The 14242-nt window shown below is 35.3% G+C and overlaps 1 protein-coding gene and 1 long non-coding RNA gene across 2 annotated transcripts; one reads left to right on the forward strand and one right to left on the reverse strand.

The window, feature by feature from the left end:
• Positions 1 to 510: 510 nt before the first annotated feature.
• Positions 511 to 12738, forward strand: LOC121416722. The gene is made up of 4 exons (XM_041610182.1): positions 511 to 730; positions 7791 to 9385; positions 11759 to 11953; positions 12730 to 12738. Exons 1-4 carry the CDS (start codon positions 511 to 513, stop codon positions 12736 to 12738), a joined length of 2019 nt encoding a protein of 672 aa, XP_041466116.1.
• On the reverse strand, positions 3755 to 5705 carry LOC121416778. Its single transcript, XR_005970251.1, has 3 exons — positions 5502 to 5705; positions 4708 to 4793; positions 3755 to 4259 (listed from the first exon to the last, which is right to left on the reverse strand). It is a non-coding gene; the product is annotated as an uncharacterized LOC121416778 (long non-coding RNA).
• Positions 12739 to 14242: the final 1504 nt, after the last annotated feature.

The following is a 14242-nucleotide window of genomic DNA, read 5'->3' on the forward strand; positions in this document are numbered from 1 at the left end:
AGATATTTTATCTGTTTATGGAATTTTCTTTTCTTGCGTCGTTTTAGTCGTAGTTGACGTATTTGCTGATGCCACACTGCGACGGGTATACATTTCGTAATTATTTACTTTACTACTCAAATTATCGATAAACATTTGCTTTTATTGATTTCAACCATATTTGTATAATTTTTTATACGAATTTTCCAACATTATTCTCCAAAAAACATTAGTATGGTTTACTCATGAGCTCACAGTTTATTTCCATGAAACTGATATCAAAAGAAGAGGACCTCTTACTTCAAAAGAATCCAATTTTATTTTGCTTTGATTTTTTTCATCCATATTTTCAAGAAAGATTATAATTTCTTCCCCGATAGATTCTAAATGTTTCATTACACATGAGCTCACAATATCAACGTGAAGACAACTTTGTCGCTGCGTAGCTCTCATTTCTGTTTTCTCTGTCTATTTATACGTTTTAGCCCTGGAAACCTAAGTGAGTATGAACTGTACCTCTTAGCTGACGGCATGGATCCATCAGATTTCATGAAAGTGGGACTAGCTCTAGGATTCTCTAACGCTCCACTCAACCGGTTCAAGGAAGACAATACTGGCAGCACGATGCTAGCTTCCTATAAGATGCTCTGTGAATGGCTGAAGACAGTATCAAATGCTGAAGCTAGGGACATACTATCCGACAAGTTGCGAGGCGTTAACCTGGTACAGCTCGCTGACAGTGTGCAAAAAGGTGATTGCTAAAAAAGCAACAACAACAAAATAATAAAACCCCGACCAAATGTAACCCCTGCCAGCCACTGCTAGTATATGCCAATACTGTCATTAATTAGATGATAAATATTAATGACAATATTAACTAAGATGTTGATTCTGTGAGGATTGTTAACCCCTTTTTCGGATCGATAAATAAAATTTATACGGATATGATGGTTAATAAGAATTAGGTCAACCAACTTCTCATAACTCACAAGACATGTGAAGAGCTTGATTCCAAAGAGGGCTAAATCCACTTTTGACCGAAATTGATTTAAAAAACAAACAAACATATGTATCGTAGACGTGGGAATCAAATGCAACATATCACAGCTTAAAAATTGATTGGAAATTTGATTTTTTTTTCAAAAAGGAGCTAAATTTAACACAGTTTTGTTCCCAAAGGAACTAAATCCACTATACGGTTTTTTTTTTACGTTAAGTTAGGCATTCATTTTTTTTTAAGGTACATGTTGTGGGTACAAGTTTACATCACCAGTACAAGTTTTGATTTTAATGACAGAATTTCACAATGCTCATGAATATTCCCGGATTTAGCTCCTTTTGCAATTAGACTATATCGAAAAGTCACCATCCTTAAAAAAGATGACAAAGCATCATTTTTTTTTCTTTTTGTAATTTTCGATAGATAAACTTAAGAAAAGATGGGAAGTGTACTCTGCTTGCTAAAATTATTTGTTTGATTGTTTAAATTGCAAAAATTGAGATTTTATTAAGGTTTCCTTCGAAAATTAGTTAAACCCACTGAAAATAATAAACGACAAATTATGATTGAATTATTCTAAGATGCAAGCACAATCATATATATCAAAATAGAACATCATTGGCTAAGGGAAAGTGGTGAATTAAAAAGAAAATGATTTACAGAAAAATAGAAAAGTAGATTTAGCTACTTCTGTTTGGAACAAAACTCTTCATGTATACATGTTCAATGAGTTTCTGATATTATTCCGTCTTTAATGTTACAATTTTCTTCTATTCCCATCATTCTCTTTTTATTATATATTATTACAATTCCTAAAGTATACACTGAAAACCAAAATTGGTCGCCTGACTAGCTTAAAGTTAGTCCAAATGGTGCCCACCTGGACTAGCTTTAGGTTAGTCTGCTTTGCTGGACTAGCTTGATGGACTAGTTTTGCCTAGTCCATCTGGCTGGACTAGCATTACGTTAGTCGGTTGACTAGCATGTTCCTAGTCAAGCGACCAGTTTGACGTTAGTCATGCAAGCCTGACTAGTTTGATGCTAGTCAAGCGACCAGTTTAGCGTTAGTCCAGCTAGCTGGACTAACTGAAGGCTAGTCGCTCGACTAGTTATTGACTAGTTTTAAGTTGGTCCAAATGGTGCCCATTTGGACTAACTTCAGGTTAGTCTTGCCTGCTGGACTAACATGATGTTAGTCTACCAAGCTGGACTAGGTTGCTGGACTAGCATGTTTCGGTGCGTCAAGCTGGACTAGGTTGCTGGACTAACATGACGGACTAACTTGACGGACTAGCCATGACTGGTCAAGACAACCTAGACGCGCCTTCAGACGTTCCGACCGCTTTAATAGACATCGCTAAGCAGGAAAATATCTTTGGGAAATAATACATGAAATCAAGAAATATGCATGTTAATTCATATGCAGTAACAATATAGCTTTATTATCCAGTTATCATACATTTTGCAAAACATGAAATGTAATATCGCAATAACAAAATAATGGCATCCAAATGAGCTAGAGCATGTACAATATAGGAATACTTAACTGACAAATAATTTCCTAAGTAGAAGAGAGAGAGAAAAAAAATCGATATTGAATACGTTCTTTGCAGTAAGATGAATAAACTGTTTGTCATTTTGTTATTCCTTTCCAAATATGACATGAATAACCCATTTATTTTTCTAAATTAAGATTTTCCTTCTCTACATGATTTTAACAAATCGTTACTAGTACATAAAGACAACATGGAGCATATTATTATGTTCACTACACATTTCAACTATTTTACGAAGTTTTAAGAAAGGTTATGCGAACCGTTATATTTGAACTCTCTCTTTCAATTTATGAAATGAGAAAAAAATCTTTAATAATAAAAGGCAGTAGAAGAAAGGGCATAGAATAGAATTAAATCGTACAGAAAAAGTAAAGAAAATGAGAGGAAAGTCCATAAGATGGAGATGAAATGAAGTATTAAGTATAGAAGTATTCAAAATTAACTCACTGAGCATGGCTTACATGTATATTCCAGTGGATTCCCACTCTAGACAGGCCTGAAGTTGTTTACATTATAGAAAAGCGTTATGCAAACATGAAAATTTAACATACACTGAATACAATTATTACAGAAGTACAATGTCCGTCCGAACAATTTCAATTGAAATACAAAATAAACCCCGAATTTTTCGAAGTTGTGATTGTAATTATAGCTCATTCTCGATCGAGGGAATCTGTATTTTTGTAGATAAGACAGTTTTAGGTGAATGTACTCAAACATTTATATTGAACCGTTTTAAGGCTATTTTACGGCTGCGAATGAAGAATGAGGAAATATATTCTTTATCATTCTTTGCGATTTATACAAATATTCAAAAATACATCAGCTTTAATGGAAAAATGGCACTTTGCTATTTCTTCATTTGTTACTTTTGTTATACGTATGTTTATGTCAAAAATTAAGAAAATTTTCCATTGCAGTCGTAGTATGTTGTTTAGCTTCTCATGAAAATATCAAAACAATAATTTAGATACAAATTCAAGGTAGAAAAAAATGTCATTCTTTCTTGAGTGACAGAATCCTTAAAAAAAACACGTGTACGATTTCAACAGGAAGAAAAATTCCTTTGTGGTAAAATGGATTTAATATTAATTAAAGATTTGGTTTGTGCATACTGTTGCTGCCTCAATTTTGTTTCATTAACACCATAATGCTTGTATAATATAAAAGAAATGATATTTTCTCTCCAATATCATAACAAGAACATTTTCATCTGGTGATTACATTATCAAATCTACTGAAATAGTTAGTATACCTGATGTCTGATTAAGAAAATATGAAATTGGGAAAGAAAAAAACATCACAAATAAATTTGAGATAAAATTTGATATGGAACAGAACATAACCCAAATAATTAAAATACTGAGGATTGATTACTAGGTTATAAGCAACAGCATTATGATGTCATTAAGGCAAATAGACATAGTTATCTTAACTCACTTACTCGCATTTTCAATGTTCAATTTATTTATTAAAGTAGATATGGGTCTTGGGGTGCTATCTCCGTCTTGAATATTCAAAAGGACCTTCTGAATGAAAATTAGTGTCTTACTTAAATCACTTGGGTATTGCAAGTTAAATATATAGAACGAAGACACCCACATGGCTGCCGCTGACAGAAGGTCGTGCGATGTGGCGATCGTCTCTCCGTCAGCGCTGAGCACAAAAGATTCTGAATCAATTACGTCTTCAGCGTCCGTCTGAATATGTACGGGGTTCTGTGACTGAATAACAGATAACAGATGATACAAATGAAAATTAAAATGATAAAAACAAATGGAGGATCAGAACGATGAAAAAACAAAATGGGTTTTGTTTTTATGAAATAGCATGATATAGAACTACCCATATCTAAATCATAAGTACATGGGCTATGACTGTTTGGTATAGGCCTACAGTTTGCTTAAAATAATGCATTTGCAGAAAGATATTCCCCTTGAAAACATTTGCCTGATATAGTTAAACATTATATTACAGACCAAATACTCATAACTTTATCTGACGAATGCTGCCATAAGAATACGTTTCTTGAAAAAAAAATGAAATGAACTCTGAGGACATCAAATTTTGAAAGCGGAAAGAACTTTATCAGAAATTTCACAATGTTCCATATTTGTTCAATCATATAATTTTTTAATGAAGGAAACAAATAAACATGGAAAAGTCACTAACCTCAGTTCCGGGTGACACAAAAACATTATCCAACTTTTCCTGAAGGAGACCTGGTATGGCTAGAAGTGCTGCTTTCATCATTGCCTCTGAAATTTTATGTAAAAGTAAAATACAGATGTATATGTATACAGATGTGTTATACTATACACCATCCCTCTAATAATACTTAAATTCACATTACCTATTTCGTGTTGAAAATCAAACATAGTAAGACAAACACAATAATAATACATAACACTAAATGCAGTTCTGCAGTTCATCCATTATAGCCCCTTTACGTAATGAAGACCTACAGTGAAATATCGTTTTGTAGAATATTATCAGCATAGGCGGCGGAAGCGGGGGGGACGTGTCCCCCCCTAAATTTTAGGTGGGGGGGACGGTCCCCCCCCTAAATTTTGTTTTGATAACCTTTTTTTTTTTTTTTTTTTTTTTTTTTTTTTTTTTTTTTGCTTGTCAATTTTTTTCCTGCGTCCCCCCCTAAGTTCACGTGGACCCCCTTGACACGTGTGTTGTCCCCCCCTAAAATTTAGGTTGATGACCTTTTTTTTTTTTTTTTCTTCTCAAAAATTTTTGGGGCGCTTGTCCTATTTTTTACATGTGTCCATCCCAAACTTTCAGGTGGACACCCCCTAAATTTATTGGCTTCCGCCGCCAATGATTATCAGTGGCATATACGATAATGGTAAAAATGTCAAGTATTAATGGTTTATATTTGTATAAATTTGCCTTTTATAATTGAATAAAAAATAAAACATTGTGAGCAGCCTATAGACATAGAAGCAGCAACTTACCTTCTCTTTCTTCCTGGCCTCTATAATTACTAATCCTAGATACGGCGACGGTGAATTGATTTGTGTGCTTCTTTTTTCCATCCAAATTTGATCAGTGAATCTGCATATTTTAACAGACCCCTTTTTAATGATCTGGACAGTGGTGCATCTTTGTTTTGAAGACGAGACATCTCGGTAGATAGCTGGGGAAAAAATAATTCATTTCGTATGATTATCATTATCTAACTGATGCTACCAAAGCAAATTAAGTTGTTTTTATGTGATAAAATGCTAGATTAGAATCGAGACTTAGTGCAGTTCGTCATCATAATCACCACTATAGGCAGCTTTAGATTTGCGACACAACTTCTGCAGCTTGTATTTTCATGACACTAAAATAGCATTAAGAGCGAGTCACAGAGGTTATACCATTTTCATTTCCAAATACTGACAATTACCACGTTCTTTTCATAATTAGAATATGTTGTAAATTAAAAGTTTGGGTCCAATACTATAAAGGAGATGATTCATACAGTTCTCATGTAAAGCGCAAACTATCCTGTGCGTATAAAAAAATTACACTTTGAAAAAGCCCTGGGAATTTAAAAATATACATCCCATGTAAATAATTCAAAAGTTCAAAAAATAAATTTACTTTAAAGTGCATTCGATAGAGCAGTCAAAAGGAAACCTGTAAAAAGAAACACATTTTCAACTTAAATCTACATCGAAAATCTAGCAGTATTATATAGTAGTCTGCACAAAAATACTTTTCAAAAAGATTAATATTCTCACAGAAAATCAAGCAAAATCTACGCTCCTCTATATACACTAGAAGCTAGTCCGTTCTGTCTGACAAGCTAAAAGCTAGTCTGGCAAGTCATAAACTAGTCCATCCTGCTTGACAAGCCAGAAGCTAGTCGATGTGGCTTGACAAGCTAGAAGCTAGTCCGTTCTGTCTGACAAGCTAAAAGCTAGTCTGACAAGTCATAAACTAGTCCATCCTGCTTGACAAGCTAAAGGCTAGTCCGTCTCCAAACTAGTCCAGCACCGAAAAGGACATTAGTCGAGCAATTTCGACTAATTTAAAGCTAGTCCAGCAGGCCGAAAGATGGAAATGAAGGCTGGACTAGTTTCAAATATAGGTTTTTCCTAGTCCAGCGGCCTCGACTAGCATGCTTGACTAGTAAAAGGCTAGTCCAGCCTTCGCTTGACTAGTTTAGGTTTTCAGTGTATCTTCCCTATTTCTCATTCTCAATTCTAATTCACAAAGACTCTTGGTCATTCTGATAGTCACACCGTATCAGATCTTTGCTTATGTTAAGCATGTGAAGGGGGAAAAATAGCTGGACCCTCGCTTAAATTATGAGATATCGACGTTCAAATATTTTGGATTTGGAGTAGTATGCATAATGATACTAATTATACTAATAAAGAATGGAATAATAATCCCACTTCAATAAACCATTAAACTCTTCAGATCAATTCAAGAAACTTCTAAAATAGACCTCTTTTCAAATTAATTTCTTTTTTAATGTATTTTTATTGTAATTATTATGTACTTTTGTTTTAAACTCGTTTGTAAGCGTTGTGATATAGTTAACTATGGAGAGCGTACTAAATGCTAGTTATTATTATTATTATTATTGTTATTAATTACTTCTGAACATGTCCATGATATATAAATGTAAAAATAGCATGTTAAGTCAACGATAGTATTATAAGATTACAATTTATATCTCGTGTTTTTCATGAAATTCTTTGAAACATTCAGGTCAAATTTGAGTTTTGCTTTTTTTTTCCGAACGATTCGATTCTATTTAGGTCTCATTATGACTTTTTTAGTTTCGTTGAAATCCTTAATGGGATGATAACCTTTTTAAAGACTACATTCAATTTTTCTAAAAATCAATTTGATAGTTTAACGGCAATCATGATTTTTTACTCATAGGCAAGCTTAGTAGTACAGGACTGCGGGCGGTTACTGAATCAAACAGTAACGAGCGCCTTTTGAAAAAAAGTTCATTTCATTTCTTAAGACCATAAAACAGCGTAAGCATATACCGACTACTCACACAATGACTACTCAAACAATGGTCTTAATAAGTATTCATAGTCCGATATTCTTTCACTAATCGGTCTGATCAATATATAGTTTTCGTGTTATGAATTATAGGCATTAGGATGACATATCATTATGTTTCCATTACTCCTCTACACATTTAATTTAGAATTCTACCGTTTTAAGAGAATGAGAAAAATACGAACATGAATAATGGGATATATATATTGCTGGTTTTATATCTACAGCTCATGTCGGTGATCACATTACATCACTCACAAAAGAAGAAGTCCAGCTGGTCATTACACATATTCAAACATATTACAGAATTCATCACTGTCAGATTCAAGCAGATCCACTGAATAGCGAACTTCTTATTCAATTTGATCGGATTTTCACCAATTTAACTTTAATGGAAGAAGATAAAGGAACAAAAAATAAGACACCCCTGCTCTATAAAGATCTGCTTAAGACCAAAGTAAACGGCATCTATCCTAAGCGGTTGTTAGTTGAGGGCGAAGGTGGTGTGGGAAAGACAACGCTTTGCGCTAAGATTGCTTGGGACTGGATCCATAAAACTGGATACAACGAGTTCAGACTGGTTCTCCTCGTACTCCTTCGTGAAGCAGGAAATCAGACTGTCGGGCAGATTGTGAAGTCATACCTTCCTGACGATAACCCTGTCACAGACAAGCAGTTGGATAAGTACTTCCTTTCAAATCAAAATGACGTTCTTCTTGTCCTAGACGGCTTGGACGAGTTTGCACATGATGTTGAAAGTTCTCATCAAATTGCATTGATTACTTTCAACCGGCTATTCATGTCTGGTAAAGTACTGATCACATCAAGACGATGGAGATCTGGTGAGATTAGAAAGAACGCAAGTCTCAGAAAAGCTTATGCTTTCATTGCAGTAGAAGGTTTTTCGGCTAAAAATCTGTCTTCCTACATCGAGAAGTTCTTCCACCCAGACAAGACTTCATCTGAGGATTTGGATCAATTCATATCAAGTAACGATGTGATCAGAGAGAACATGGCCCCCTATCCAATATATACAGCAATGCTTTGCATCATGTGGAAAGAGTTTGACGGAGAGCGTCGCGTAGCAATGTCAAAGCTGCAAACTTTTTCCCAGCTGTTTAGTGAAATGGTCAATTTTTTGGTTGACCATTGCCTATCCAAGCTCGATATATCTTCAAACAATGTTGATGGAGAAATGGATAGGAAACGTAAGGAGATTCTCTTTCATCTAACTAATATTGGATGTCTTGCCCTGCAAGGGCTAAGGGAAAGACGATTAGTATTTACAGAAGGAGAGTTCAAAAACTTTCCCGGGTCTGTCGATATAGGTTGCAAAGTTGGAGTACTAACTAAACAAACGCAAATCTTTTCTTTGAGAACGAGAAGACAACATTCACAGTCTGCAGCGCCATCTGTACAGTTCCCTCATAAGCTCTTTCAAGAGTATCTATCAGGAATGTATTTAGCATCTCTTTACAACTCAAACAGAAGCGAATATGACAGGTTGAGGGAAGACATCATAGACAAAGCACGGGAATATCGGGAATTGCTGTACTTTACATCTGCCCAGAAAAATGAAGTCGGATTTGATATTATTTCTCATCTGATAAAACATCAACAAACTGTTGATTACTCTGGCTATTATAGGCCTATCAACGATGACTTCCTCGTTGACGTAGGCTATGAAAGCCAAGACCAAACAGTGGCTAAAATTGTGGCAGATCATCTGTCGACTTCATCCAGCAAAACTCTGGGAATCATCCATGAGATGCAGGCACACACTGTATCAGGACATATTTTCATCATTAATCATCGTCAAGTGGTAAGCAAATACCCTTCTTTAAACAATGGGATTACTGAGTAATCGTGTTCAGCGATATTTGGTACTGAATGTTTTGTAAGCATATTTTAGTGACTTCATATGATTTTTATCATACTTCTATGGAAAGGCGAAGTTTGGCTGTTTGGAGAAGGTATATTCAGTTTAATACTACAAAACTGTTTGGTGATTTTTTTAACCACAAATCTTAGATAGTGCCCTTGAGGTATTGTTGATAAACGTCAAACATTGTAAATTGGCGGACTTTTAATTCGTTACAAATATCGCGGTGGAAATCCATCATCATTCATTAGTCCGGACCTTTCGTTTGAGGACGCGAACGCTTATTTACAACGCTAGTTGATTTTGGAAAATACTTTTTGGGCCCGTCGTCATGGTCTTAAAACTCTGTCCTGCAATGCAAATTGTGTGACATGAGATTTGTTTTTTTCGTTTCGCATCTGCAACGGACACATTCAATATGCGTTTCGTGTGCCAAATTCTGGTTGCTACTATGGTAACAGCGATAAATATATCCGATTTAGGACGACTCTCCAAAGCCACATTTGGTTCCTCCCAGAGCTCGAGAGGCCGCCCAGGGGGTCCACTTCCTTTGATATGTGGATACCAGGCGCGACCACGCGTAAAAGGGGACAGAGACGGCAAATACGTTACGTATAGGCCTTTGTAACGTTATAAGGGTGTACAAAACGATGTTTAAAATAAATGAAAAAGGGATATAATTCCAATACTTGTATGATTTGACAAGCCAAATACTTGTTATGAGATGCATTTTTCATAATCTGGAACAGACTTGCTTCCCTTTATTTAGGGTGCTTTTCGAAACCCCATGGTCGTGCCTGGTAAACCCCAATGGAAGTGGTCCCCCGGGAATTCGAATCTAATCCCCCATTTCTGGGGAAAGTAAACATAATGTCCATTACATTGTGTGCTAGAGGCATATCGTTTGTGTAGAAAGAGTAAACAAAAGAAAAAAACCCCGCAAAATCGACTGAAGTTCAGACGAATTTGCCCTGCTGCATGCTGTGTACATATCAACCTATGCGAAATGCTTTCGGCTGGAGAGGTGATCTAATCCATGGAATCAATTGCCAGTGATCCACCAATAATCCACATTAAATGCAATATCGATTCAATGGGCTGTATTGATCTATATATAAGCCTTTAGTCAGTAATTTTTCCTCACTCAATTTGTACTCGATTCTTTTTAAAAAAACACTTTCTTATCCATGTCATAATCTAATGTAGAGGGACCTGTATTTCGAATATCTCAAGCCAGCTGTCATAGTAGAGGCTCGCCGCCGGCTCAGGGGGCATATACGATGATGATCATCAGTCGTAATGTAAATTCCGTATGGTACGGGTGTCGCGTTTAAGAAATTTGCACACGAAAAGAAGATCTATTAGGGCCTTTAACACAAAACTTAGCAATGACTGTAGAGCAGTTTTTTACGTTTGATTCTATTGACTATAATGTACAATCAATCTTATAAATCAAGTTTATGATTAATCGTTAACTTTTGTGTTAGGGGACCCTAAAGTTACCTTTCCTGAGGTTTGCGAAAGGTGGCAAGTATTTTATCAGTGCGTCATTAACGAACTATGGCTCTTTCGTATTAAAGGACAAGTCCACCCCAACAAAATGTTTGTTTGAATAAAAAAAAGGAAAGTCGAATAAGCATAACACTGAAAATCTCTTTAAAATCGGATGTAAAATAAGAAAGTTGTGACACTACTTTCAAGTTTCCCTTAATTTCACATCTTGGTCGGTATGCCAATGAGGAGACTGATGACGTCATCCATATTTTTTGTTTATTGTATAAAGTATGAAATATTCTAATTTTCTCCTCAGTGTCAAGTGAAACAATAATTCCTCCCTGAGCATACGGAATAAGCATTGTGTAATACTATTTGGTTCAGTCAAGTTGGTCCATATTGTCAAATTTGTAAAATGAAATATTGTATAATTCAAACAATAAAAAACAAAAGAAATAGTGATTGAGTTACATCATCGACTCTTTGATGTGCATGTCACTGAGTTGTGCATATCACTGTTTTTTTTTTAAATAAGCGAAACTTTAAAATGTCATAACTCTCTTATTTTATTTCCGATTTTGATGGAATTTGTATTGTTATGCTAGTTTCATCTTTTTCTATTTATTCAAGTCAACATTTTTCCTGTGGTGGACTTGACCTCTAAGTTCATTTTATTTTATTTAGGGCTCTGTTAATCGATAATAATTGTATACCTAATTCATAAAGAATGATCGGACAGTACATAAAAAGTGAAATTGTTTGATCTCTGGATGCTATAATGGACCTATGGTTATTTTATGATATATTTTATACATGTAGGAGAACCTGGTAATTAGAAAATCATGTGGACGGACTGTTTCAGAGGATCTGGCTGAATTCATCTGCTCCTCACGAACTTTGAAGTCAGTAACTATACAGATGGATACGAACAATTACTCAAGGACACAACCTGAGCTGATCAATATGCATGATGTATTCTTTTCAGTACTGGATGGTAAAGCACAAGACTCCAAGGTAGGTTCATACCACAATTACGTCATTTTATTATTCGTGATACATGTTTGTAGATTCGTCGTAAGGATTTTAAGAACAGACAAAATTAGTCATTCATTTCAACTCAATGATGAGAAAAACATATTGTAAACTTTGGCAGGTGGAATGTGTCTAACCATGAGGCGCAATATTGGGGCAGGGCACTTGGCTTTTAACCTTTCCTATTTCTTTACATAACAATTGATGAACTCTTCTCTTAGCCTTATCAAAACTGCGTAGATATGGTTGACGACATTATTAAACAACATGGTTCACGACCATGAGTCTCACCTGATTTGGCAATCAGTAAACTATGCAATATGATCTTTTGACCCCTAGATGACCATTGAACTTTCATTTTCAAGAAAACACGTAAGGTAATGCATAGATCATATGTACCAAGTGTGAACATAATTGATGCAGAAATGAAAAGATGATGATAATAATAAATAAATAAATAAAATAAAACAATGCAAGCGCAAGCTGCTCCTTTTGTTTTCATTATTGAATACTTCAAAGCACTTTTGTAACCATGATCACAAATGGTATACTAAGAAACTGAGGGAAAATGTTTATGGTATTCCGACTGAATCAATGACAGTATAAATTAGAACTTCACCCAAAAAGGCTTTATTCTAAAGTGCGACCAAAAATGTAACTCTGATAGACGGCTGAATAAATCCAAACATTGAAAATTATTCTCCTTTAGATAGTTATCTCATGTGCTAACTTCTATGATTTCATTGGTCTCGCTTCAGCGGTTTTGAATGCACAGTCTAATATACAGTCCGTATAAAAAAGTTTACACTTTGAAAATGCCCTGGGAAATAAAAAATATACAACATGTAGGTAATTTTTTTCACAAATAATCTTGGGGTTGGGTCTCATCTATCCAACGAAAATAAAAGTTTTGACAGATTGTTACAATTGAGTGAGCACTATTCATTTTTGTAGAAATCTGTTTGCGCAGAAATGCTGGTTTTCACGCTGTGTCAAGGGGAAAGGGCGAAATCAAACTTACCCTGCGAAACATTTTTCATAAATTTCCCTCGCACTTTTAGTCAACTGAAATAAAACGGATATATTTAAGCATTTTGTAACATTTTTGCCACCCAAATTGAAATTTCAACACTTAGTAAGCACAACCTTTACCCTTTTGGTGACAGCTGGATCTGAAGACAGAATCTGAGCAAGAGTTTAAATCAGATATCTCCATCATTTTTTTTCAATAAGTGTTTATCATTTAAAGTGGGTTTACATTTCATTTTTTCATCTAATACTCGATTCTCTACACTTTTCAAAAACTTGACAATTAATAAAAAAAATGAAAATCAAGCGTGAGCAATTTCATATAAATCACAGCTCAGTGTAAAGCAAATATCGCCACGACGGCCTCTGTGTGTGGGAGAGAGGGGTGGGGTGCAATGCACTCTTCGAAATGTTTTGGGCAAGGAAACAAGTTAAAAACGTAAAAGATATTTTCAAATCAATTTCACTAGCTAAATTCCACGTGTTCTTCATGATTAAGGTCTACTTTTATTCGCATAACTATTTCAAAGTTCTGCGCCAATCATTTTTCACTAACTTTTTAAAAGTAAGTGGTGCTTAAATGAGTCTGTACCAATGTTACAATGTGGATAAATCTTCAGGATATTACAAATGTAAACTTTTTTTTACAAGTGTAAACTTTCTTTGATACGCACTGTATAACAGCGGTGCTTTCCAACCCCAAGTTTCCATACATGCAGCACTGCTACTACTGCTGTATGTTTTTGTGCTCCCTAGCATATCTTCCCCCTTAGATCATTCAAAATCTGACCAATTAATTCGCTTATCTGACCAGTGAAATATCCATTATATAACAGAGCTTATCAAATAACCTTGTGCGTGTTCAGAAGGGCAACAACACTACTTGACAATTCATTTTAAATTTGATAATGGAAAGTGCACAATGACTAAGACAACAAGTATATCCTTCTATGCCGAACCCCAACAATATTGTAATCTTGAAGTGCCGTGGTTTAGCGGTTCTGACTCTCGCCTTGTAGTCAGAGGGTCGTGTGTTCGAATCCCACCATGGCCTAGCGCCCTTTGGCAAGGCGTCAATCCACACTTTGCCACTCTCACCCAGGTGCTAATTGGGTACCGGTGGGAAACAACCGTCATTGTGGTTGGTTTAGCAAGTTTGCGCCTAACAGGCTGCTTGGAATGCTATGAATCCAGTGACCGGGTAATACTAATTGTGAAGCGCTTTTAACAGTCGTAGATTGA

The sequence above is a fragment of the Lytechinus variegatus genome, chromosome 6 (genome assembly GCF_018143015.1).
Source record: "Lytechinus variegatus isolate NC3 chromosome 6, Lvar_3.0, whole genome shotgun sequence".
In the NCBI taxonomy this organism is placed as follows: domain Eukaryota; kingdom Metazoa; phylum Echinodermata; class Echinoidea; order Temnopleuroida; family Toxopneustidae; genus Lytechinus; species Lytechinus variegatus.